At 45.4% G+C, this 27,336-nt stretch overlaps 1 protein-coding gene across 2 annotated transcripts in view; it reads left to right on the top strand.

Moving 5' to 3' along the window:
- Tmtc2 (Transmembrane O-mannosyltransferase targeting cadherins 2) overlaps positions 1-27,336 on the top strand; it is a 234,853-nt gene that overhangs the window by 179,452 nt on the left and 28,065 nt on the right. For both annotated transcript variants that reach the window (XM_080279301.1, XM_080279300.1), the window contains exons 4-7: positions 2,874-3,576; positions 17,856-17,970; positions 18,424-18,509; positions 19,288-19,532. In XM_080279301.1, the coding sequence (XP_080135427.1) occupies positions 2,874-3,576; positions 17,856-17,970; positions 18,424-18,509; positions 19,288-19,532 (1,149 nt within the window). The remainder of the gene's footprint in view (positions 1-2,873; positions 3,577-17,855; positions 17,971-18,423; positions 18,510-19,287; positions 19,533-27,336) is intronic.

The following is a 27,336-nucleotide window of genomic DNA, read 5'->3' as shown; positions in this document are numbered from 1 at the left end:
AAGATGGATAGGACAGGGGAGGGAAGGGAGGGGAAGGGAGGGGAGGGAAGGGGGAACCGGGGAGAGGGAACAAGGAGGAGGGTGCTTCAGAAGGATAGGGGAGAGGTGGGGGAGAGGTGTGAGGGGTAGGGGAGGGAATACTGGGGGGGGAGTGAGAAGAGGATAAGGGGGAAGGCTTTTGATTTGAGGTTAGTGGATGTCATGAGGGGAGGGGAAAGAGGGGGAAGAGAAGCATAAGATAAGAGGGACGAGGTGAAGGGATGAGGAGAGGGGAGAAGTGTGCCTAGGTGAGAGGGGGGGGGGGATGACAGAGAGGTATGGAAGGTTGTTGAAAAGGTGGAACGGGGAATGGGAGAGGTGAGGTGGGGGGCTGGCTGGGGGTAGGGAGGAAAAGAGGGAGGGAGAGGAGGTTGGAGGAAGAAGAAGGTGAAGGACGAGAGAAGAAGGCAAGTCAGACGTCCAGAAAGAGAGAGAGAAATGATTAGCGTTAACGAGGTTTGGCTTCTCTCTCCCTCTCTCTGTCTCACCTGTCCTTAAATACCCCTCAGTATACCTCCCCATCAACACTACATTATCCCAAGCCCAGTTAAAAGTAATGGAAGAATATATAGAAAAAAAAAAATCACTATCATATTTTGTGTCAATAAAAAAAGAAAAAATCCCAAACTCACTCAACCGTCTAGTTTGCTGAAGTTACAGGTGAGAGAGAGAGAGAGAGAGAGAGAGAGAGAGAGAGAGAGAGAGAGAGAGCAACATCCCATCAAAGTTCTATTACAGGTGAACCACAAGATATCAGCTATAAGATTTAACAAACAGAGGCTTAATCTACCTTATTTTTTTTTTCGAAACTCCCTTGATTTTTCGTTCTTGCTTTAATTTTCGCTCATTCTTTACTTTCGTTCTGTTCCTGTGATCAATTTTCCTCGTTTTCCTTTATTTTTCGTTTTTGCTTTAATCTACGTTCTTTTCCCCTTTGTCCAACTTACATTATTTTCATTTCCATTTTTCTTCCTAAGTTATTGTTTTCTAAAGTGCTCGTTCGTTTTCTTTTATCTTCTTTAGCTTCCCTTGTCTGTTACACTTTTGTTCTGTTTTCTGTACTTTTCTTTAATATTCGCTCACTTTCATAGCTTTGTGTGTGTGTGTGTGTGTGTGTGTGTGTGTGTGTGTCGACTGGCCTCTGTCAATACTGTGGACTCTGACGTCCTGTTCGGAGTCACTAATCTCTTCTCCTGGGCCTCACTTCTCTCCACCATTTCTCTCTATCACCTCTCCACCTCCTCTCCTCTCCATAATCCCTTCTCTCCACTACTTCTCCAACATCTCTTACTACCTCTCCATTTTCTTACCTCCCCACTACCCCTCCACCAATACATCCTTCAACTACCTACTTCCCTTCCTTCATTTTTTCCCTTCCTTCCTCACTAACTCACCTCTCCACTGCCTCACCTTGCCAGTATCTCACTTCTCCCCTCCCTTACCTCTCCACCACTTTACCCGTCCTCTCCTTCACCTCCCCTCCTCCCCTCTCTCCCCCAGCTCACTACCTCACACCTTTATCTAGCTTCATCTAACTCTGCCTAAATCATCCGCGATCTTAATTCCATCCAGACTTATGATAATACACCTGGGTTCCCTTCCCCTGCATACACTCTAATCTATCCGCAATTTACTACGCTATTCCTAATGTAACCTAGCCTAAGTTATACACGTCATCTACCTAAAACCTTATTAAATCCCGCTTATCTTCACCGTAGGGCAAGTCGGTGATGTTACCCCAGGCTCTCCTATCCTACCCAAGCTTACCCTAACTTGTCATTTACAAAGATCTTATTAACTCCAGCCTTGCCCAGCTTAATCTGACTTCTCATCTACTCAAAGCTTATTAACCTAGCTCAATCTAAGCTAATTTATCATTTACTTAAATTTTATTGCCCCACTGTATCATAGCCTAGCTTGCCCTATCCTGTCATTTGTCCAAATATCATTACCCCAACCTATGCTATGCTATGCTATCCTGTCCTAATTTACCCTTCCCTCTCCTCTCGTCTCTTTTCTCCACTCCTTTCTTACCCAATCCTCTCCTATCCTAGCTCAATCTAACGTGCCATCTGGCCGGACCTCATTACCTCAGCCTGTCCCATCCTGCCCTAGTCTCACCTTAGGACATGCAAGCAGTCTCGTTGGCAGGTATAATCCACTCCATACTGGAATTATACCAGGCCAAGATTCACACCCTTCCACACCTGCCCATACTCCCTCTCTCTCTGAATTATAGATACAGGTGATGGACTTATAGAGGGAGGGGGTGCGGGCTGGTGTGGAGGGATGAATTATAGTTACAGGCGATGGGGTTAGAGTGAGGGAGTCAGATGGAGTCAGAGGAAGTGGACAGGTGTGGAAGGGATTATAGCTGCAGGTGATGGAGAACGAGGATTGAGTTAGAGGGATTATGGGGAGGTGTGGAGGGGTGTGAGTTATGGCCGAGTGTAATGCTAATTTGAAGTGGACCATAGCATGTCACCCAGCTGCCGCCCGCCGCCGCCGCCGCCGCCAAGTGCCGCTGAGGGCAGGCGTGGCGGCGGCAGGAGGAGGGTGTGGCCTGATCATAGTAATCTGACGTGATCCAATCATCCTAACTCACCACCCGATGCTTCATTAGGGTATTTGAGGTTATTGCGTCCGGTAATTGTGGGGTGGTGGCGGTGTCGGGGATAATGTGGTGGCCACGGCAGCAGACCTGGCCAGCTCCCGTCCCTACACACACACACACACACACACACACACACACACACACACACACACTTGCACGCTCGCGCGCGCGCGTGCAAACCGTCACACGGAAACTAACCTGATGTGTTGTCTCTTTTCAGCGTCGGCCGCGTGGTGTGACGGAGGGTCTGTGTGCTCTGGGAGTGGCGCTGCTGCTACTTCTTTCCTGTCGCCTGGCCGTCATGGGGTCGCAGCCGCCGGAGTTCGCCCCTGCGGACAACCCTGCGGCAGACTGCGAGTCTCCTGGGGTGCGGGGCCTCACCTTCCTCTTCCTTCCTGCCTTCAACGCTTGGCTACTCGTCTTCCCTTACACCTTATCCTTCGACTGGTCCATGGAAGCGATACCCTTGGTCACCTCGATAGCGGACCCCAGAAATCTAGCATCCCTGGTCCTCTTCTGCGTGCTGGGGATGCTCGGGGTGACGGCGTTGTTGGCGCTACGTCGACGGAGGCCAGGGGAGGATGGAGGCGCCGGGGAAGTTGCCACGTCAGGAGATGTCACCGTGATGGGTCTGGCTTTCATAGTACTGCCATTCCTGCCAGCCACCAACTTGTTTTTCTACGTGGGTTTCGTGGTGGCTGAAAGAATACTGTATATTCCTTCCATGGGTGTGTGCCTGCTTGTGGCATGGGGCGCACACCTCATGCACGCGCGCGCACGCACCACCCGCGCTCGCAGGGTGGTGCAAGGGGCCCTCGTGGCACTCTTTCTGCTGTTCTCCGCACGCACGTGGACCAGGAACCATGACTGGGCCACCGAGGAGAACCTGTACCGCTCAGGCATCGCTGTAAATCCGCCCAAGGGTGAGTATCTGTCTCCTAATCCATTTCATCACATTCCTGCCTCGCCATACTGCCTGCCACCTCCCTCCCTCACCACATATCCGTGTCTCACGTTTTTGCTTCAGCACACACCCCTGCCTCACTCTTCTGTTTCACCACATATTACTTTTTCATCGTAATTTTTCACTTCACCTTCCCACCTCACCACACCAGCTTAAACACACACCCCTGTCTCACCGCACTTCACTACAACTCCATGCTAGACCATACCCACACCTAACAACCACACACACACACACACACACACACACCTCACCACCACACTGCCTGTCCTCTCTACCTTACAATCAAGTCGGATCCCCCTCCCGCCTTCCTGCATCACCAAACCCACCCTCTCCTCACTCCTTCACCCTCCACTCATATTATTACCCTCTTTTTTATTTTTTTCTGTCACTATTTCTTTACAACAGCGGAAGAGGCAAGTGAAGCAGGAAGTCAGCATTCTGCTAAACTACTCTCACTCTCATACGCTTCCTCCATGTTGGTATAGTATTTTTTTTTGAGGTAATGAAAGTAACTTGGTATGTGAAACGCATTTATGAAGAGAAGGAAAGCAAAGTAATTATATGCACATGACAGAGTTAGGATTTCGAAGGCATGAACAATGTGAGAATGAGTGTGTGGTACATTGCATTTTCACTGATAGTTTCTCCTAATTTTACGCTTTCTCTTTCTCTATTTCTGGGTCTAACTTTACTTCATCCTTGAGGTGGGGGATTAGGGCTGGGCTGATGATAACAATGCTTCCCCCATCCTCAGCTCAAACACGCCATTAATCCTTTTATAGCCAAGAACAAACCTATACTCTGTTCACCCTGATTTGACAGAGTGGGTCTTGCCACCCCCCCCCCACCTCCCTTGTCTCACTCCATACCTTCTGATGCATATGGTCAACCTACAGTCGGTAACAAAAGCGTGGCTAATAATTCACCTCTTATGCTTCTTATTTTCCTTTGTTGACCAGCTTCCGTCCACACACACACACACACACACACACACACAGGCTTGGTATGTACCTCTGTCCGACAGATGATTCTCTCTGATACGATGCGTCTGGGAGGAGAGTGATAGACATGCCCTAAAGTTCTTTTTCTCGTTGGTTCAGGAAGCTCCCCAACACCTCATCTTAACCGATTTAGTTTTGGATAAGGCTAGCTAGTTTCGCTCTGTATGTTATTTCTGCACAGTATGGTGGCATTAAAATGATTCAAGTAACACGCAAGAGGATGGCAAGGTGTAATAAGCAAAATAAATCGCTTAGGGAGAGGTGTTAGGGAGTTTCCTTAACCGACGACAATACGGAAATAGACGCAGTAGATACGTAATAGGTTTGTAGTTGAAATTTTGTCCCTGGCTGTACAGTTGGGTTAATAATCCTCGTAGACGTCAAATTACAACCCACCAGACTCGCTCGCACAGTGATGGCTGGTTGTGGGTGAGAACTTGTTAGAACTGGCCATGTGGAGAGTATGGAGAATGAGAGACTGACTAGGAGAGTGTATAAGAGTCAGGTGGATGGGGATGGGAAGGGGGGGAAGGTCTAGGATGAGATGGAGGGATAGGGTGGAGGGGTATACGGGTGAGGTGGATGAGGATGGGAGGTGGGGAGCCCGAGGATGAGATGAAGGGATAGGCTGGAGAGGTCTATGAGTGAGGTGGGACTGGGCTGGAGACAAGGCAGCCTGATGGCGGAGGAGGGGGTGATATGGAGGCGATTCGGTTGTAGCCATACCTCCCGGAATTTAGACACCTGACTACTGAATGAAAGTCGAAAGTACTGAATAAATGAGACGACTGCAGTTATTCTGATATTTAAGATAAGGAAGAACAATAAAATAAAACTAGGATATACAGATAATATAATACTAAACAGACAAAGCTAAAGTAATCCCATAATACAAAGTGTAGTACGGTATTTATAAATTTTTCCGGGCTTAAACTGTATATAAGCTTTCTCATATATTCATTTGTTTTTACTCACACAGCTACGGAACACCTCATCATCAAATCAAAGTAACCATCAAAGAAGTAAATTACGAAAAACAACTCTGTGGTAGTCAATAACTTCCTTAACATAAAAAGAAATATTCAGATGTAATAAAAACCACCTCAAGACTGGTTTCCCCACAGTAAATTACTCAGTACAGAAATTTATGGAGATCGCACTGACTCCTACATTCAATATTAGGCAATGAATTCTTGGATCTTCACTTATTGAACAAAATCGCGTGCACTGAGCCATGATGAACGTTGTAATGCGTATTTGGCAGCGACATTTACCGGTATGAACGACCACTGCACTACTTTTGAAGCACACTGTGACTAGCGATCTCTTTTTTATCTCCCTGTAAACTGTACCTGATGTCTGCCGGCATAAAAGACGAGATTCTGGTGGATGGAAAAAAAAAATTATATACTTCACTGGACAGAGCAATTTTTTTTTTTTATAGAACAAAGCACACACACACACACACACACACACACACACACACACAATTATGACAGTTATGGATACCGAAAGAGAGGGAGAGGGAGAGAGAGAAGGAAAAGACCACCTAATGAGGTAATTTATGCACAAGGCCTTGAACTGTAACTGCTGCACTTAAAAAACAGAGGCCAGTGTGGCGTGGCAGGAATGAGAGACACTATGACAAATAATGAAAGACCACGTTTGCCCGTCCTCCCCCCCTCACCTCTCTTCCACCCCATAGCATAACCACATCCTCACCAACCCCTCCTAACCCCACCTTCATCCATCTCCACAACCCCATCTTGACCCCCCCTAACTCCACCTTCATCCATCTCCACAACCCCATCTTACCCCCTCTTCATAAACCCCCCTCCTCACTCCCCTTCACACCACACCCTATCTTCCTCACCTCCCCCTATCCACACTGCCACACACTCATCAACCCCTCCACGTCCCCATCCTCACCCCTCTCTGCAACCTCCCCTCTTTACCCCTATCCACAACCCCCCCCTCACACCTATCCACACCACAACCCTCCTTTCCACAACCCCTCATCCTACCCCCTTCCCTCTCCTCAACCCTCTTCCAGCCCAAAACACTGACCCACTCTCCACAAATCCCCCCCTCAACCCTCTACCACCTCACACCCTAAAGCAACCCTCCAGGACAAAACCAAATTCATACCACAATTATCCGTCCTTTCAAAACAATAAGAAAAGGTGGGAAAAAAGAAAATAAAAAAGAAATATGTCTGTCTTTTCTTAGCAGTTACTTCTTTATGGTTTGATGTGGAAGTGTGTGTTACCTCAGCTGCTCCTTAACCCCGTAACCTCCAGGGAACCACTGAACATCTCAAGGTAGTACTTTGGGAAGCACTTTTTCTTTTCATTCATCAAAGAGAAATACCACCACTATACTGAAAAATGCAAGGGGTTGGCTGGAATAATTTTCTAGTGTCCAAGCTATTTTTTAGTAATATCTCTTAAAAATAATCTATCTATCTATCTATTGCCAGACACCTTAATCCCATACGGGGTGGCCACAAACAAATCGCCTCCACGTCACCATGTCCCCCGCCATTTCACTGCCCTGCTCCCAATTCACACCTCCCTCTCTCATATACCTCTCCACTCCATCCCTCCATCTCATTCGTGGCCTTCCCCTCCCTCTATCCCCCTCCACCTCCCTCACATACACTCTCCTCGTCAGTCTCTCACTCACCATCTCGCTCTCCATAATAATAAAAAGAAAAATCTGCTTATATATCTGAACTTATATAAAACTCACGATCCACTCTCTCTGATTCAGTCCAGAATTATCGCCATTATTAAATAAAGAATGGTGTAACGTAAAATAAAGGCCTCAATCAAAACCAACAGAACAACACAAAACATTTATATTTACCTGATAATTCTACAGGGTTTCACATTGCCATCAAAATATCGCTGTGATCAACCTGCCTTACTTTTCCTATCCTTCCTGGGTTTCCACCTTCCCCCACTTCATCCTCTGACCTCCCTCCCCCCGTCCTTCCTCCTCCTATCTCGCCCTTTCCTTCCCCAACCTTATCTTTCCCCTCTCCCCTCCCTTCCCTCTCCCCTCCCTTCAGTCTATCCCCTCATCCCCTACTCCTCCCCTCACCAAAGCGCTTCGTGACACTTCCACATTTCCCCCACCCCCCACCCGAATCACTACACACAATCTCTTTCTCACCCCACATCACCTCCTTACCATTTCTCCCCCTCCCTCGCCATGCCACCTGCCCCTCCCCCTTCTCCACTACAGTTCCTTCCCCTCCCCGTACCATCTCTTCTTCCCCTCTTTCTCATAATATCCCCCTTTTCTCCTCTCCCTCTCTCACCGTCTGTTCAACCTCCTCCCACTTTGCTGCACTTCTTACCCCACACCTCGCTCTTCGTCTCTTCCTCCCACAATCTCTCCCTCCCTCTCCCATCCCCTTCCCTCAATCTCTCCCTCCCTACCCCCCTCCCCTCTCTCCACTTCCCCTCGTGCCTACATCACATCCAATCTCATCCCACCCCTCTCACCTTGTCTATCAGAACAGGAAGAAGTACGGTTCATACGCTGAGGAGGGCGAGAGACACTGGAAATTTGGACACTAGTATGACTTCAATTGTGACTCAATCCCGGGTCTTATTTCTTTTTTTTAATTTGCACTCTTTTGGTGTCCTTTTTACTTTCCCTCTCTATTAATTTTTCGTCTTTCTTCACCCCCCCTCCCTCTCTTTCTCTCTCTCTGGGACTTCAATCATAATTATACCTTTGGTCTTTGTACCACTTCGTCTCTTTCGCTGTCTCTGTACAGTATGTATGTCTCTCTCAACTAATCCTTCCTCTCCCTCATTTCTTTTAATCCAAACAATTTTATTTAAAGTAGGAGTGGCTTGCTTTCCTCCTTCTCTTCCTTCCATCTCCCTATCTCATCCGCAGTCTTCTCCCTCCTAATTTCCTTTCTCATTGCACTCACGATCATCTCCCCTTCATCCCTTGAGCTTCCCTCCTACCCTCTTTCTAACCCCACCCCTCCTCCTCACCAGACCCTCCCCACTAATTCCCCATTCTTTTCTCCCTCCCCACCCCCTCCCCTTATCAGCGTGCTCTGGAACAGCCAATGGGCATAAATTCAGGCGATTTGGTGTAATGCTCACGGAATTACAGGCTCTATTCTCCAGCCATAATGGAGACTCAAGATGACCATTCTAGAGGTACGGCTGTGTGAAAGTTTCAGGTCCCCCCCCCCTCTCTCTCTCTCTCTCAAATAAGCAGATAAGTTAAAAATATACCAGTATATCCATGACATACAGAACAGTACAGTACAATACAGTACAGTATTGTACAGTACAATGCACACACACTCACACTGTGTGTGTGTGTGTGTGTGTGTGTGTGTGTGTGTGTATACTGTACTGTGCTGTACTGTACTGTGTACGATGGATATACCGGTAAATCTTTTCACTTATCAGCTTATTTCTGAAAGAGAGATAGATAGAGATAGATAGATAGATAGATAGATAGAGAGAGAGAGAGAGAGAGAGAGAGAGAGAGAGACAATGACATACAAACAGGCAGACAGAAAGAAGAAGAGACAAAGATATAGAGACACACAACACTTCACTATCTCTCCAAATGCCAGACATCTCTCAGGAAATAATCGCCCATTCATTTACCACAGTGCCTCTTAAGTCTCTCTCACTCCTCATCTCAAAGCCTCGAAGAAAGAGAGAGGGAGATAAAAGAGAGATAACAAAATAGGACGTGGATGATATGGAGGACAGAGAAGGTTTGGTGGGTGAGAGAGAGAGAGAGAGAGAGAGAGAGAGAGAGAGAACCATATCCATTTAGAAAGAATACCACCACATCTTAAGACAAAAAAAAATCCAAACGAAAGAAATGGAACAAAAAAACAAAAGAAGAAGAAGAAGAAAAAAAAACAAAAAACAGGCAGCCTCTTATTTTTACGATCCCCCAAAATCGCCGAACGTGTCATTGTGAATTCCTCTCACCGGTAAAAAAAAAAAAAAGTGAGAGAGAGAGAGAGAGAGAGAGGAAAAAAACGAAAAATTACGCGTGTGTTTTATTATTGGGTAAGTAGGGTGCGTGGCTTCCTTACGAGGTGCGTCGCTAATTCCTTACGCATACGAAATTCGGAATTACGCAAATGATTGACGGGGTTTGTGGAGGGAAAAAAAAAAATGCTTTGTTTTGGGTTGTAGTGGTTGTGGGAGAGGATGATGATGATGATGATGAAAATGATGATGATGATGATGATGAGGAGGAGGAGGAGGAAGACGAGGAAGAAACAGAAAGAAAAGGAGGAAATGAATGAAGACGAAGAGCAGAAGAAAGTGATGGAAGAGAGACGAGAAGGAGAAGGAGGAGGAGGAGGAAAAGGAAAAGTTAAAAGTGGAGGAAGATGCAGATGAGGACAATGATGAAGCATGTAGGAGGAGAGGAAGAAAATAAAGAAGCAGCAGCCAGTAGGAGGGGAAAAAGGGAGAGGAAAATTACTTAGTAGGAAAATAGTACCTGCAATTATAATCTTGTTTCCAGTGGGCTTCCTCTCTCTCTCTCTCTCTCTCTCTCTCTCTCTCTCTGATCTGGTCCACTGTTTACATCTACCCTCATACCCAATCTCCCACCTTATACTGACCTTTCTCCTTATACCTAACCTGTGATCAGAGTTATGAGGTAAGAATGAGTCTCCTTGGTTACTAAACAGAGTGCACTTAGCCATCAATTAGGCAGAAAACTGGATACAGAACATTAGGCTTGAGCGAGAGAGTTGTAACTCTTATGGAAACATGAATATCTCAAAAACAGACAGGCAGACAGATAGGCAAGTAGAGAGACAGACAGAGTGACAGACAGACAGAAGATAGATAGATATACAGATAGACAGATGGCTAAGATCTTGCATAAATACTTTTCCTGGTCTGTGGTGTGGTCTGGTGTGGTCTGTGGTCTGGGCTCGTTAAGTGGGGTATTATGATCTATTGAAATTCAGAGGCGGCACACGTATTCATACACACAAATACGTACAGAGTGGTGTGTATGTGTGTGTGTGTGTGTGTGTGTGTGTGTGTGTGTGTGTGTGAGAGAGAGAGAGAGAGAGAGAGAGAGAGAGAGAGAGAGAGAGAGAGAGAGAGAGAGAAGGAATGTGTGGCAATGATTACGCTGTGTTTATGACAGAGGAAGTGCCGGTGAGAGCTTGTGTGTGTGTGTGTGTGTGTGTGTGTGTGTGTGTGTGTGTGTGTGTGTGTGTGTGTGTGTGTGTGTGTGTCTGTGTGTGTTTATCAACGAACACTGCATCTAACCCATCCAGTTCGCTTTTTTTCCCCTTATAATTCAACACAGTCGCCTGGAGATGGAAAAAAATAATCCAATAAATTCGTTATCGGATTAATGATGTTCTTGTAAAAGTGAAGTGTTAATAAATTACTAAATAAATAAATAATAAAATAATAAAACAGATAAGGATTTTTTTTTTTTTTAATAATCTGTAGCTGTCAAAAAAATGTGGGGTGGTGTCCTTGTGTTAGTGTGTATGTGTATTAGTGTGTATGTGTATTAGTGTGTATGTGTATTGGTGTGTATGTGTATTGGTGTGTATGTGTATTAGTGTGTATGTGTATTGGTGTGTATGTGTATTAGTGTGTATGTGTATTAGTGTGTATGTGTATTGGTGTGTATGTGTATTAGTGTAGTGTGTATGTGTATTGGTGTGTATGTGTATTAGTGTGTACCCCGGTATGTGAATTAGTGTGTATGTGTATTGGTGTCTATGTGTATTAGTGTCTATGTGTATTCAGATGCCGCTCTCCCTCTTCTCTCTCCATCTTCCTAACCTCACACCTCTCCATCCCTTCTCGCGAACAGACATCTCTCCAAGGCCGCACCCCCATCACCCCAAACACACCAAACACTCCACCATTTCAACCAAACGGCTCCCACCCACCCCCCAGCTCCACACACACACACACACACACACACACACACACACACACACACACACACACACACACACACACACACACAATTCTCCTCCCAACCAGCCAGCCTCTCTCTCGCTACTCGTGAAGACATTTTCCGAGCAGAAGAGAGGCAATCATGCAAGAAAATAATTACCGCGCCTGTTACGTGCTGCCGACACTCGTCCCAACCATCCCCCTACCCACCCCACCTTCTCCCCCTCACCCCTTTCCCTCCCCCACCCCCTCCGCCGCAGCCCCTCGTCCGTCTCTGTCCGGCAACCCGTCATCTCAGCTCCTTCTCCCGCTGTCTCTGCCGCTTGCCAATCAGACACTCAGGAGCCTCATTGGGGGATTTGGCACTGACGCAAGTTCTAACCCGGACCAGGAATGTATTACGGAAAGTCTGACTACGTGTGCCTCTTATATGATTCCCTCTCCCCCCTCCTGCATGAAACTCTGAGACACCAAGAATATTTTAGTGACTCTACTACTGGGCCGACGAATGTCCTGAAAGGAAGTATGACTGAGGCCTTTTCAAAGCAGAAATAGGAAATCGTTGGTCGAGAGCCTGCAAAATTTATCTACCTCAAGAAATGCCGGACGAAGAAAAGCAAAAATTATGATAATTTTATTATGAAAGGCTTGGACAGGTTGCGTATGAGAAACTGGAGGTCACAGGTATACAGAATGACGGTCCGAAGAAGCCCGTTCCATAGTTAACTAGTTATATATACGAAGAACTGAGATTACCAAGCAAAACTTGCTTTGGTAGGTGGGACAGAAAATACACTTAAGTGCTTCTGATTTCTATCGTCCGATACTAATCTGAGTTCCCAGGAATAGGTCTGGCATAAGATTAACTACGTGAATCAAGATCTGACTGGACCAAAGAATATGCTAAGGACTGTCTGACTGCCGGGTCCTGAGATAGACGTCGGGGATCTGATCCGACTTCCCAGCACAGGCGGAAACATTATCAATTATATTCTGCACGCGACTCATGCTGTGATTAGGTCAAAGAATGTGCTACGGAAAGTCGGACTAGAGGTACTTGTGGTTCGAGTTGGGGATATAGGGAAGTAAGGAAAGAGAGGAACAGAGGAATATTTAGATGGTGAGGAAGCGAATTACAGAGGAAGGAGCAAATGTCGGGGTTTAATCCAACATGCAAGGCCTATGTTCGTGGGCACAGACAATGCAAAATTCTTAAAGGCATGAATGAGATGCAAAGAACCTAAAAAGACAGACACATGCCAAGATTATAGCGCGTTAGCACAAACTGGACACACGAAGGCCACAAACGTGTCTTTTAAATAAACGCAACTGCAGACTCTCTTTAAATAATAAGTGTGTGTGTGTGTGTGTGTGTGTGTGTGTGTGTGTGTGTGTGTGTTTAACAGAAGAGTGCAGTTCGTTCCCCCACATTCTCTCTGTCTCTCTCTCTCTCTCTCTCTCTCTCCCTCTCTGCAACGTACCATGCCCACACCCTGTCCGTTCGTCCGTGCGTGCAGTAGCGGCTGGGATTATCAAGTTAAGGCAATTGCTCGGGCTTTCGAACACAATTCATGCATGCAATTTTGTGTTCGTGTGTTGCATTCCCCTTTCGTCGGCGCTCAGAGGGTGCGTGAACTCTGGGGAACGAATAGTTGTGATACGCATGGGTAATAAAGGATATATAAAAAAGATATAAGTACTTTGAAACAGGTATATATACAAGTTTGTAACATAGGAAACACACACACACACACACACACACACACACACACACAGAGGCATACTTACGTATAATATTTACACACTCTACTTCTACTCGTACACCTGAGCATATAACCCTGTCCTTCCGTCCTGCCTAGTTCCACCAATTATACTCGGGCAGGTGTTCCAGGCTACCTTCATTAGTCCATAGTGGCATTTCACCTCAGCTGTCGGGTCCTCAAAATCCACATCTGTTCTCCCATACAATTATATTCTTTCGCTTATTTGGCAGTGTTATTCATATCAAGAAAGACATCTCTGAGTGGTTAGAAAAATTATTTTATAAATCACTCTCCTACGTTCCTACTTTTTGACAGAAACGAAAAAAACAAAGTAGGTACAAAGTTTCTCTCCCAACGAAAACTGAGCAAAGGTGAAAGCCAAATTAAAGGACCGTTCACTTCCAGGTGCTTGGACACACTGCGTTTAAAAGACTGGGAGTTATAGATGGTGGGAAAGGTGCTTCGAGTCCACGCTCTTTCATACGCCTTTACGTTCCCCTCATCTCACGTTCTCTACGCTCTCTCTCCCTGACACTCTCCCACACTCCCCTACTCTTACTTACGCTCTCCTGCACTTCCTTACTCTCATTTACACTGTCTTACTCTCCTTTACTCTCACGTATCCTCTCCTACTCTCTCACTCTCATCTCTGATCTACGCTCCCACTCATACCTTCCACCCTCCCTTCTTTCTCTCCATCCCCCCTCTTCCTCCCTCTCTCTTTCTCTCACGCTCCCTTCCCGCCCCCGGCCCTCTGGTGGTGAAGGCGGGAGTTAGACGGGTAAACATTAGCATTTATATGGGCCCCGTTGCACCAGTAATTATATATTTTGAGCTTAAACGGAGGCCCAGAGATGGTTAAGGGAAGGAGGGAGGGAAAGGAGGGAAGGAGGGAGGGTAGGAGGGAAGGAGGATTGGAGAAAAGAGAGAGGAGAGCGTATCACATGGAAGGAGGGCTAAAGGAAGGTGAGAAAAGGAAGGAGGTAGGGAAGAGTGAAGCAGGGAAAGGAGGAGGGATGGAAGAAGAAAATGAAAGGAAAGTATTCTATAAAGAAGGAAAAAAAAAGAGGAATGGTGAAAGGGAAAAGAGGAAGGAAAGAGGAGTGAAGGAGGGAAATGTAGATGGGTGGAGAAGGAGAGAAATAAATGTGGAGGATGGTAAGAAGAGGGGAAGAAGGGAAAGTAAAAGAGAAAAGGGGGGACACTACGAATGGTGAAAGATAGGTAACGACTGAAGGACAAAAGGAAGGAAAGAAGGAAAATAAGAAATAAAAAGATGATTCCAAAAGATAAAAAAAAGCTACATTAACCATCGAAAAATTACCCAGATCAAGAAAAATTACCCGTTTTATATAATCCCCCCCCCAAAAAAAAAAAAAATCTTAATATCAGTGAAAAACATAACTTTATATTTAATGAAGTTACTAAAGAGCTAAGTCGGAGATGAATGAGTAAACCCCTTCACTCCTAGGACGAATTTTTGTGTTCTTTATAATACCAGACGATTTTATTCAGCTTCAGACGATTTTATTAAACTACAGACGATTTCATTCAGCTGGGGGGAGATTTTTCAAAGGGGAGAGGTGAAATAAATCCCTCCTCTACCCGTCCAGCAAGAGATCAGTCCTAAGCAGATTAAAATAAGGTGGAAATAGTGAGAATATAAGGTGGAAATAGTGAGAATATAAGGTGGAAACAGTGAGAATATAAGGTGGAAATAGTAAGAATATAAGGTGGAAATAGTGAGAATATATGGTAAAAATAGTGGAAGTATAAGGTGGAAATAGTGAGAATATATTGTGAAAATAGTGGGAGTATAAGGTGGAAATAGTGAGAGTATAAGATAGAAATAGAGGGAACATAAGGTGGTAACTGTGGGACTATAAGGTGGAAATAGTGAGAATATGTGATGGACATAGCGAGATTATAAGGTGGTAATGTTGGTATATAAGGAGGTAATAGTGGGAATATAAGGTGGAAATAGTGAGAATAAAAGGTGGAAATAGTGAGAATATAAGGTGGTAATAGTGAGAATATAAGGTAACGTCCTGGGACTGAAGGGGTTAAGGAGTAGGGGAGGGTGTATTAAGGGTGGGTGGGTCAAACAGAAGCTGGTATGGGGTGAATTTGTATGGCGGGGAAGGGCGGAGGTTGTGGGGAGATGACGGGAAAGGGCTGGCGGGGAGGTGAAAGTGAGAGTGAGAGAGAGACAGAGACGTGAGAGAGGTGAAAGTGAGAGTGAGAGAGTTAGATGTTAGACAAAGACGTGCGAAAGACAGAGGTGAGAAACACAGATGAGGAAAGATGGAGTTGTGATGAGATAGGTGAGATAATGTGGAAGGGCTGTGAGGGAGGTGAGTGTGTGAGACAGAGATATGAGTGAGACTGGGGGGTGAGAAAGGGACATAAAAATGCGAGACGGATATGTGGAAAAGTTGTACAGGGCATCATGGGATACGATGAGAAGTGGCTAAGAGGAAGGTGAAAGCAAGTAAAGGAGAAAGAGTAAAAGTTAGGGAGAGAGAGAGAGAGGAGAAGGAAAGGGGAGGAAAGGCAAAAGAAGAAAGAGGAAGGATGGGAAAGGAAGGGACAAGGAGGAGAATGAACAGAAAGGAAGAGAAAGGGAGGAGAATGAAGGGAAAGGAAGTTAAAGGGAGAAAAAGGAAGTGGAAGGGAAGGAAGGAAAGGGAGAGGGTAAAGTCAGAGTTGTACAGCCTCTTACACACCCTCCCCACACTACATCAACACCAGGCCCCTTAGAATGACACTTACTGTAGGTAGGGCGGAGTTTATAATGTGCTACCTACCTGGTCTGTGGATTAAACACACACACACACACACACACACACACACACACACACACACACACACACACACACACACACACACACACACACACACACACACACACACACACACACAAAGCAAGTATTATTTGTATCCCCCTTAACGAACACATATTTTTCTTTTTCTTGTTTTCTCCTTTTTATTCTTTCGTTTCATCCATTTTAAGTGATGGAAACAAAATACTTAATAGATAACGCTTACGTGTTTCTTATCCATCAATAACCAATAACAATGCACAGATTAATGTAATATAAACAATGTATATATTATCATACATACGTTCACATTCAGATACATAAACTGATAGGCACACACACATAACTCACCTGCAATTAGTCTTTCAGGTGTGAACGTCTTATGATTTCGTAAACACTTCTTGATCACATACCTGAAAAAATAAGCAAAATAAGTAAAGAAATAAGAAACCACATTACCGATATCTTTTCCATCTTGAGACGATAGGAAGAAAATAGTGAGAAAATACCTATAGTGTTTTCGTTCTAAGTTGGTCCAGATTTTCCTTTCGTAACTTATTTCACGTAGCTTAGTGGCGGAAAACGACAGTACTGTGGCTCTACTTACTTTTCATAGCACTTCTTCATGAATAGCACCAGTCTAGCGTTAGTCTTTTGCCACAACCCAGCATTCAAGGTGGAGAGAGGGGAATTATGAGCCAGGTTAAAGGGAAAAAAATCAAGGTGGAAAGAAGGAAATATTTAGGCCAAGAAAAAAGAAAAAGCATAGCCCCTTCAGTACATCAACCTCATTATATTATTTTTATCTTTATTATTTTTATCATTCTCTTTATTTTCTATTCTTTTATATTCTCAAATTAACTTTTTTTCTGAGCATACAGGAAGCCTCTCGTAGTGAAGAGGATAAAAGTGATATTTATTAATTTTCCCAACAAAGACGCCAGGTTTGTCAATGATCCTCTGTCTGTCTGTCTGTCTGTCTGTCTGTCTGTCTCTGTCTCTCTCTCTCTCTCTCTCTCTCGGTGAAATAAGACCCACCATTAGCGACGTGTACACGGGAGCCACTCATTAGCGGAGGGGTGTGGCAAGGAGAGAGAATGACCAGGAGGGAAATGGTGTTGGGTAGATTTATAAGAGTTTCCTTTAGTCCACCCTTCATAATTTTCACATTTTGTTTATTTTATTTCATTTCTTATTTATCTATTCATTTATTCACTGATTCATTCTATCTATCTATCTGTCTATCTATCCATCTATCTATTTTTAATCTGCCATATACTCTCTCAATTTAGGGAAGGCCTCTCATAGTAAAGGACTTGAAAACAGTCTTTACTAACTACTTAACTACCCTGACAGCTATTTCGTTTTATTCCTTTTACTAGACAGGTCGACTGAGCCGTCTACCTGTTGTGTCTGTCCATCTCTACTTCTGTTACCTGGCTATCTATGTCTAGCTTGCCATGTCGCTGAAAAGTGTGGAGCTCCTCTCTCTTTCTCTCTCTCTCTCTCTCTCTCTCTCTCTCTCTCTCTCTCCACAACGTACGGAAACCTGCCTGACATCTTTAATTCCCAATCAGTCCATCCAACCATCCATCCATCCATCTCTCATCAGTATAGGAGTTAGGATTACAGACGGCAATATCCAACCTCTCTCTCTCACTTTCTCACATTCTCTCACGTTCTCTCTCTTTCTTTACAGCGTACGGCAACCTAGCAAACATCCTGAGTTCTCAAGGAAAGAAGGAGGAGGCGGAGTGGGCATATAAGAAAGCTCTCTCCTACAGATCCAACATGGCAGACGTTCATTACAATCTGTGAGTCAAAAAACAGCTTCTGATTTTGTTTATAATATACCTTGTTTCTTTTTAAAACACGTCTCAAAGTCTACCTTAATTTCTGTCGTTATTACCTGTCTGATTAGCCTTTCGTTTCGTGAGGTGGCTGGAAGAAGACACCTGGGAATTATGTAGAAGGACTAGGTGGTGAAATATATAAGGACGATGGATAGACAGATGGAGAGTGATAGGTATATAGAAAGACGTATGGTAAACAAAAAGACAGCTAGATAGACTGAGATGGGTCGATATAATGTAGAAAGACGGTAAGATAGAGACAAACAACCAGAGAGACAGACAGAGATAGACAGATGTACACAGACAGACAGAAAGACAGGACAAACAGCCAGATAGCTATATAGAAATACAGATACACTAAGTCAATCTCTACTCCTCCACTCCTCTAACTCACCCCTCTCCCTCCCATTCCAGAGGCATCCTATTTCAAGAACAGAAGCGCTACCAGGAGGCGTTACAGGAGTACAAGTTGGCAATACAGTTCAGGCCCAGGATGGCAAGTGAGTACAGAAATATCCTCTCCAGTCTAAGTGGTTATTTTGCAGCTCTAGAAATTTTTGTCTTATTCTTGCTACCTCCAGACGATTTTTTTCACCTTGGGATTGGCTTTTCGAGGTGGAAAGGGTTAGATGTTGCCTACATTAACCCCCTCCCCAGTTAGAGGTCCTCCTGTAGCTAAGTAAAATCGTCTGGTGGTAACTTCAATAAAAAAGTCATTGATTTAGAGAGGATGTGTAGTTTGTACCCGTGTGTGTGTGTGTGTGTGTGTGTGTGTGTGTGTGTGTGTGTGTGTGTGTGTGTGTGTGTGTGTGTGTGTGTGTGTGTGTGTGTGTACCGTCTGGATTTAGCTCTTCCTCTTTTTCCATTTTTTTTTTCTTTTTACCCCCCAGTGGTCCAGCTCCTGTTCCTTCCAACCCTCTTCATTCAATTCCCTCTTTCCTCTTCTTCTTTTCCCCTCTTTCTTCTCCCACTCCTCTTCAAGCCTCTATATCCTCTTTTCTCATCTACTTTCCCTCCCTATCCCTCCATCCCTCCCTGTCTCCATCACTTAATGAAAACTACCTGTCAGTCAATATACCTGTCTGTCAATCCATCTCTCACCTAATCTACTCTCCCCCACAATGGCCTACCTCAACATGGCTTGGTCCTGTCCATCTCTTCATGAAAACTACCTATCTGTCAGTCTGCCTATCAGTCTAGCAGTCTGTCCATCCCTCTGTCTAACCATCTATCTATCAATCTATCCATCTCTCACCTAATCTACTCTCTCTCCAACAGTGGCCCACCTGAACATGGGCCTGGTTCTGGGACTACTGGGCCAGCGAACCGAGGCGGCAGAAGTGTACCGCCACTGCTCTCAACTGGATGGATCTGGCCTGAAGGATCCACGCACCCACGAGTCCACGAAAATCTCAGCCCTGTTCAATCTCGGTCGCCTCTACGCTGACGATGGCCATTTTGAGAGAGCCATTGACGTGTACCAGGAGGCCGTCGAGAGGATGCCACCACACTACCAGCCACAGGTATTTGTCATAGTGGTGTCGTGGGTGATCTGCTATCTTCTTTATCAGCAGTCTTTATTATATTCCTTATTGCTGGAATCGTTTTCATCCGCCGAATCTTTATCATCACTGTTATCGTTATCATTGGAATCGTCATTATCAGCCTGGATTGGGCATGTTATCTACCAGGTCATCAGTTTTCTTTTATCAGCAGGGTTTTTATCATCATTGTTATCGTTATCACTGAAATCGTCATAGTCAGATACAGATTCTGGGGGATGCTATTGTTACTACTGTTGGTCTCATATATTTCATTTTCCCTTTATCTCTCTTCTTCCTTCCCTTTCTTTTCTTTTCTTTTTTAATTAGGAGCATCGTCACTGTTAAAGTCCTCATCATCATCGTCATTTTTATCGTCATTGTCATCATCAGCTAAAGGCTTTAAGTTTGGTACTGCTGTTACTGCTAGTGTATTAATTTTGCCATCATCATCATCATCATATAAAAAAGAGTAATAATAATAATAATAATAATAATAATGAGCATAATAATAAACATAATACCAATCCTGCCAACACGTGCCCAACTGTACTACCTCTGGCGTTATGGAGTGTTCCCAACCACAATTCTGTATTCCTACCCCAGCCTCGCCTCTCTTTCTCATCGATCCTATATTGTAATGAAGAATTATCTGATGGCGTGTGACAGCATATTGATTCTATTCTGACTGTGACGGAGGCTGAGGGACGGAGATTGAGAGGGAGAGGGAGTAGGGGGAGAGAAGAAGAAGAAAGGGATGAAGGAGGAGAGAAAGGGAAGGACGACGGAATTAGGAAGAGAAGGAGAACTGTATGGAGGACAAGAAGAGAAGGGAAGGACATGGAGACGGGGAAGGAGGAGAAGGTGAAGAAGGGAAGGGAAAGGCAAGGAGACAGGGAAGAGGGAGAAGACGGGGAGAAGGGAAGGACAATGAGAAGCAGAAGAATGAGAAGGAAAAGAAGAAGGAAGGACAGACAAAGAGGGAGGGAGTAGAAATAGGAGGGGGGAGGAGAAAGAAGGAAGCACAAGTAAAAGGAGATGAAGTAACAGAAGTAGGAGAAGGAAATGAAGAAGAATAGGAAAGGGTGAGGATGAGAGACAGGCAAAGTGAGAGAGGGAGAGGGAGAGGAAGAGGAAGAGGAAGAAAGAGAGGAATAGCGAGGGGAGAAAGTGTGTGTGTGTGTGTGTGTGTGTGTGTGTGTGTGTGTGTGTGTGTGTGTGTGTGTGTGTGTGTGTGTGTGTGTGTGTGTGTGTGTGTGTGTGTGTGTGTGAATGAAACCTGTCATGTGGCTATCAAATGTTTGTGAGTATGTGTGGGTGTGCGTTATTCATGACTGTGTACGTATTTTATGTACCTGTGTGTTTGTATGTGTACGGCATTAATGTACGGTATGTATGTTTTGTCTATAACGTTGTCCGGGAATACCCTCTCTCTCGCTCTCTGTGTGTGTTTGTGTGTGTGTGTGTCTCTCTCTCTCTCGCGTGCTCAACCTCCATCTCGTCCCACCACCCCCGATTTTTTTTACCACCCAATCTCCACGCCCCCCTTTCCCCCCTCCCCCCTCTTATTAGCCCCTCCCGTCTCATTAGACCTGCCCCCTCATTAACCCCTTCAGTACGATGACGCCTAGTGGTCTAGTGTGTTAAGGCGCTCCGAAAGATGGTTTGGGTTTACTGCTATCTATAATAATGCCACTCAGCGAGTTACGACTGGTCACTCTTGCCTTAGATATCTAGGCGAAGTAGCCTAGCCCCGGGCCCCTACGATCTTAAGGAGGCAATAATGGATAGGGGGATGGATGGATGGACTGATGTGGCTAGTAACCAAGGAGATTCATTCTTATATCATAACTATGGCTTACTGACCTTCATGCAATAGTAATTAAAAACAAAATGTGGGAGTGGCCCGATTCCGACAGATGAAGACAGCCGACTATAATCACCTCATCCCCACTAATCACCCCTACCTCTGTTAATCCCACCCTTATGAGATCCCCGACTATGAGCCAGTAGTCGAAGGGCGGTACGCTACCTACTGCACCATCCCTGCAAAATCCCCTCTCACGAACCCTCCCCACTGACCCCACCATTATCCTTACTCGGTACTATCCTATTTACCCAGCGAGGCAATTAGGGTCATTTTCCGTGCCGGCTAATTAATATGGGCACCTGATTGTTTATATAATTAGTTCCTTCAGTCTCAGGGGCTACTGATGTTTACTTGAGGCCTCGAACTTAAGATTTCATAAACAGACGCAACCTAACCCAGCCTACCCTATCCTTGAGGCGACCCTCCTAGATTCACTCAAGATGATTAATTTAACCTTGCTCCAGTTCCAAATGTCCTCAGTCTGGTCTTTCCATTCCATGTGTTAATCTAGATGTGTCACTTTCACACCCATTTACCTTAGCCTTCAACTCAACAAATTTCCAAGAATGCACACACACACAAACTTAATCTAACCTTAAATCAGGCTTCCCTTCGCCAGACCCACTTGTCCCCACCCTGGCCCTCCTTGTATACTTATGAAATGCCACTCATCTATCTAAATATTTACCCACAAACAACTAATTTTTCACACTTCTAAGAACCCACACAACTCAACCTAACCTACCCCTGACTCGACCTTCGCTGCGCCAGATCCAGGTGTCCTTCCTCCATACTCACCTTCCCATCTTAGTTACTCCGATTTACCTCATAATGTTTCCCAACTAAGTTTGTAAATTTCTAAGAATGTTCACAACCCAGCCTAACCTAACCTTGACTCGACCTTCGCTGCGCCAGATCCAGTTGTCCTCAGCCCTGACCCTCCTTTTTGTCGCGTATCTGGGGTTTTCATCACGCGGCAAATGAATCCTCTCTGACTTTCTTCAATTTTCCCCCGACTGGCGTTAATCCCGGGGACATTAGTCAAGATAGGGACGGGGGCGTGTCGCTGCGGCTTATCGCGCTGCGTGTACGGGCTGGCGTTGGTTAATGATTTGTTCCTTATCTCGCCCGCTACTGTAATTAGTTTGTATTAGGTGCCTTGTCCTCGCCCTCTCCCTCCTTTCTCGCTCTCCCATGGGCTTCCTTATACCGTGTCCCTCTTTTGGGGGGGTTTCTTCTTTTTCCTATTCTTCCTCTATCACCCACATCTTCCTCCTTATCCTCCACCTCTTCCTCGTCTTCTATTAGTCTATATTAGGTGCCTTGTCTCTGCTTCTGGTGGTCCTCTCCAATTTCTCGTTTTTCTTTTTCCTTCATTTCCTTTTCCATCGTTTTCATTTCCTTCTTCTTTGGTATTTTCTTTCCTCCTCCTCCTCTTCCTCCTTCAACCTTTCCATATCCTTCTTTTCGTATTTTTCTCCTCCTCTTCCTCCTCCTCCTCCTCCCCCCTCCTCCTCCTCCTCCTCCTCACTTCTTAGTCTAAATTAGGTCCGTGTCACCGCCTTCTTTACACATTGTCGCGACTTGTTTCTCGAGTTCATTTTTTTATTGTTCATCCATTTTCTTCGCTTCTGTCTCCTCCTCCTCCTCTTTATCAGCATCATCTTCCTGCTCCTCCTCCTCCTCTTTATCATCATCATCTTCCACCTCCTCCTCCTCCTCCTCCTCTTCCTCCTCCTCATCATCATCATCATAGTTTCCTCTTGAACCCAATTCTTCTCCTTTTTGTTCTTCCTCCTATTCGCCTCTCTCTCTCTCTCTCTCTCTCTCTCTCTCTCTCTCTCTCTCTCTCTCTCTCTCTCTCTCCATGGTACTTTGTAAATATACAGCCGGACAGTGGGGTCGTCAGGTAAAATCAGTGCCACCACGTGAAGGAGTCCCTCTCCAGCACCAGATTAGAATGTAAACGTACGGCAAATTGCAAATAAAAACGTTACTAAAGTCATAAATAGTGGAGGTCTAAAAGTACCAGTATTTGACATATAATAATAATAATAATAATAATAATAATAATAATAATAATAATAACAATAATAACAAAATATAATAATAATAATGAGTGAATATGTTAACGGTGCGGTCATATCAGGTCCACTAGGGTTATTCAGTTATTTATTTATTTATTTTTTGGCCAAGGCTGTCTGGTGAGATGGACTTGTGGAAAAAACTTTGCCTCTTTATTGTATTTTATTGTTATCATCTTTCGATTATATTCATCTTTACCCTTTCCTTCCCGTGACTTTTCTTTGTTAATTTTATTCTTGTGAAGTCTGGTATAACAAAAATATATTAACAAATTCTTCATCTTACCCAGCACAGTGTTATATTATGATGATGATGATGATGACGGAAGTGGATCAATAAAATGAAGGAGAACGGATACGTGGGGTGAGTCAGAGGTTGTACGGTGAGGCTGGGGGTGTGGGGAGAGGCAGGGTGTGTGGGGTGAGGCAGGGTGTGTGGGGTGAGGCAGGGAGAGTAGTTGAGGCAAGAGATATGGGGTGAGACAGGGGGTGTGAGGTATGAAACAAGGAAGATGTGAGATGAATGGCAATGCGTGAGATGAGAGATGCTGAGTAAAGACAGTCAGAGGTGTAAGGGAAGTGTGACTCTGTAAGGTAGGGAGATGACAGGGTGTAAGGTATGAGCTAGGGAGGAAAAGATATTAGGAACAAGTGTGAGACAGGGAGAAGTGTGTAGTGTAATACAGATGTGGTGTTAAACGTGAGGTAGGGAGAATGGCAAAGTATGATAGTGTGAGCTTTATGGGATGGTGAGGCAAGGACAGTGAGGGAGACAGACAGTGAGGCAGTGGGAGGGAGGGGTAGGGAGGGAGACAGAGATAAATAGACAATAGGAGGCATAAAGTATTGGACAGGGAGGTGAGAAGTGTGAAGGTGTGAAGTGTGAGGTGTAAGACAGGAGAGACAGGTATAAAGCAAAGACAGTGAGGGATACAGACAGAGAGACAGAAGGAAAGAGGGAAGGAGAAACGGTGCGAAAGTAGTGTGAGGTGTAAGGCAGCGACAGAGAGAGGTGTGAAGCAAACACAGGGAGCGAGTGACTGATACAGAGGGAGGGAGAGAATGGAATGAGATTGGAGGTATGAGATGTGAAGCAGAAACAGAAAGAGGTGCGATGCAGGACAGTGAGGAAGACAGACAGAGGGAGGGAAATAGTAGGGGAGATGGAATGGAAGAGATAGGGAAGGAGGGAAGGATAGGAAGACGGCGAGATAGAGGTGGGAGGTATGAGATAGTGTGAGGCAGAGACAGAGAGAGGTGTGAAGCAAGGACAGTGAGGGAGACAGACTGAGGCAGAGGGAGGGAGGGAGGGGATGGGAGGGAGAGCACATAACCTTGCGAGTGAGGCTGGTGAGGGTTGGTTGGTCTCTCTCTTATCGTCCGCTGGTGACAGTGCTTAATGATAGCCTGGGTTGTCCTCCTTCCCCTCCATCAGCTGACACGTCTGCCCCTAACCTCACGCACGCAACCCTCACACACGCACGCGCACGCAAAATCCACCCTTCAACACCCACTCACTTAGTACCAAAATCCCCAATCAGACCTCCGTGTTGCTTACGTCCATCTTCCCCATTGGCTAACATTGTTGTTGATTACATATGATTAATTCATAACACCCTATCCCGCACCCTAAGACAAGCAAAATTGACACCTGGGACTTATAAATCAATGAGTCGATTTAGCGAGGATGGGTGGATGGGGATAGGTTTCGTGTGAGCTTGGACCCGGCTGGAAATAATAGGAGGGACTTGGATACGGGCAGCGACCTTCTCCCTCTGTCTGATGGTAGGGCGTCCGTCTTCTGATGCTGCTGTGTCTCAGGGTGAATGCTGATCACTATACCACCTCTCACTCCCCCACTCATTCACTCATTTTTCAATCACCTCCTCCTTTCTTCTCACTCGAACCAAACTCACTTCCTCATAATCTGTATTTACTCCTAGTCTTCTGATCTCTCTCTCTCTCTCTCTCTCTCTCTCTCTCTCTATCTATCTATCTATCTCTATCTCTCTTTCTCTCACTAATTCATTCACTGTCTCGTCCCTTTACTTGCTCTCACATCTCACTCACTTTCTCATCCCTCACACTCTCACTCACTCTTGTGTCTCTTGTTTGCTCTCTCTTACTCACTCACTCACTCACTCACCTATTCATCGTCACCTCTTGCCTAACACTTCTTCACTTTTCTACTTACACTCTCACTCCTTGTACCTTCTCTTGCGTAATCCTCCCCCCCCCCCGTCTCCTTTTAACCTCTTCAGACCGTGGACGCTATTTTATATCTTATTCTTGCTACCTCCAGACGGATTTATTTTGTTCAAGAAAGGCACTTAGAAATGAAGGAACTAATGATGACTCTATGTACCTCCTTATCCACACATACACACCATTCATCCATCTCGCACCTCACCCATCTTCACTCCATACTTCCTTTCTCCCATATACGTATCCACAGCATCTCTTCTTTCACCCACCAACACACTTGACGTCTCTAAATACACACCCATCACCCACCCACATCACCCATCCATCTCTCACCCTCCTCATTCTTCCACTCCATGCTTCCTTCCCTCATATACACATCCATCCATCTCTCCTTTCACCCACCCACCAACCTGCCGTCTCTAACTCCTCACCCATCACCCACCCACGTATCCACACCACCCATCCATCTCTCCTCACTCCACTCCATACCTTTCTTTCATCCCGTGTCTGGCCGCGTGTATCTGGGGCTTCAACCTATCACTCATATAATGGATATTTCTTGCATCCAGACACTCATCACTCAGCTGGGTGGGGTGGGCAGGTGGAGGTGGGTGGGATGGGTAGGTGGAGGGTAGGGAAGTGGGTGAGGGTTAATGTGAAGGATTTGTGGTGTGGATAAGTGAAGGATGAGTAAGAGGGTGGGTGGTGGGTAGTGGAGGTAGGGGGGTTGGGGGTTTGTGATATGTGGGTGAGGGTGAGAGAGAGGGAATGTGAAGCTTGAATATGAAGGATGTAATCGGGGGAGGAAAGGGTGAGTGAGAGGGTGGGATGGGGGGTGCTGGTGAGGTGAGCAATAGGTAGGTATGTGTTGATATATGGGTGAGGGGTGGATGAGGGTGAATGTGAAAGATGTGCGGGGGTGGATGAGGGGTGTGTGAGATATGGAGGTGAGGGATGTGGTAGGATGGTGTGTGACGTGCTGAAGTGTGGGTGGATAGGTGAGGAAATGTGACAGAGGAGTGGGAGCGAACTTGGGTGAGAGGAGAGAGGAGGGATAAGTGGGACAGAGACAGGGTGAAGGGAAGAAAGGAGGAGTGAGTGGAAGAAAGGTGAATGAAGGTAGAGAGAGAGAGCAGGGGTGTGTAAGGGTGGAAGGTGAGAGGCAGAGAGGAGAGGTAAAGAAACGAAGGAAGATGAAGTAGGGAAGGAGAGGAGGAGAGAAGTAAAAAGGGAGGGGGAAGGTGGGGTTGGATAGAGATCAGGGGTGGATGAGGGAGGGGGGAGGGATTGAAGGGGTATGGAGGGGGGTACCAAAGCCACCTCACTCCCCCGTCAATCACCTTCGTCACCCACAACACCTCCGTTCCGACATCAACCATCAATTTACTCTCATTGATATGCACTGGACTAGTTGGTGGGACTCTCTTGTTTGGCCTTATGTTGGTATTGTGGATAAACTCTCTTTTTTTTCCTCTTTTCTCTTTTTTTTTCTCTCTTTTTTCTGTCCTGTTGTTAGCGCCATCGTACCCAAGTCTGATTGAACACTATTATTAATATCTCTCATTATGGAGTCTGGTTCATACTCTTATCTCTGTGGCTGATTTTTTTTTTTTCATTTTTTTCAATA

Source organism: Coenobita brevimanus, chromosome 78 (assembly GCF_032717465.1).
Source record: "Coenobita brevimanus isolate Jiangsu-jjx chromosome 78, ASM3271746v2, whole genome shotgun sequence".
NCBI classification, from domain to species: Eukaryota; Metazoa; Arthropoda; class Malacostraca; order Decapoda; family Coenobitidae; genus Coenobita; species Coenobita brevimanus.
This window is presented reverse-complemented; position numbering and strand designations above follow the sequence as displayed.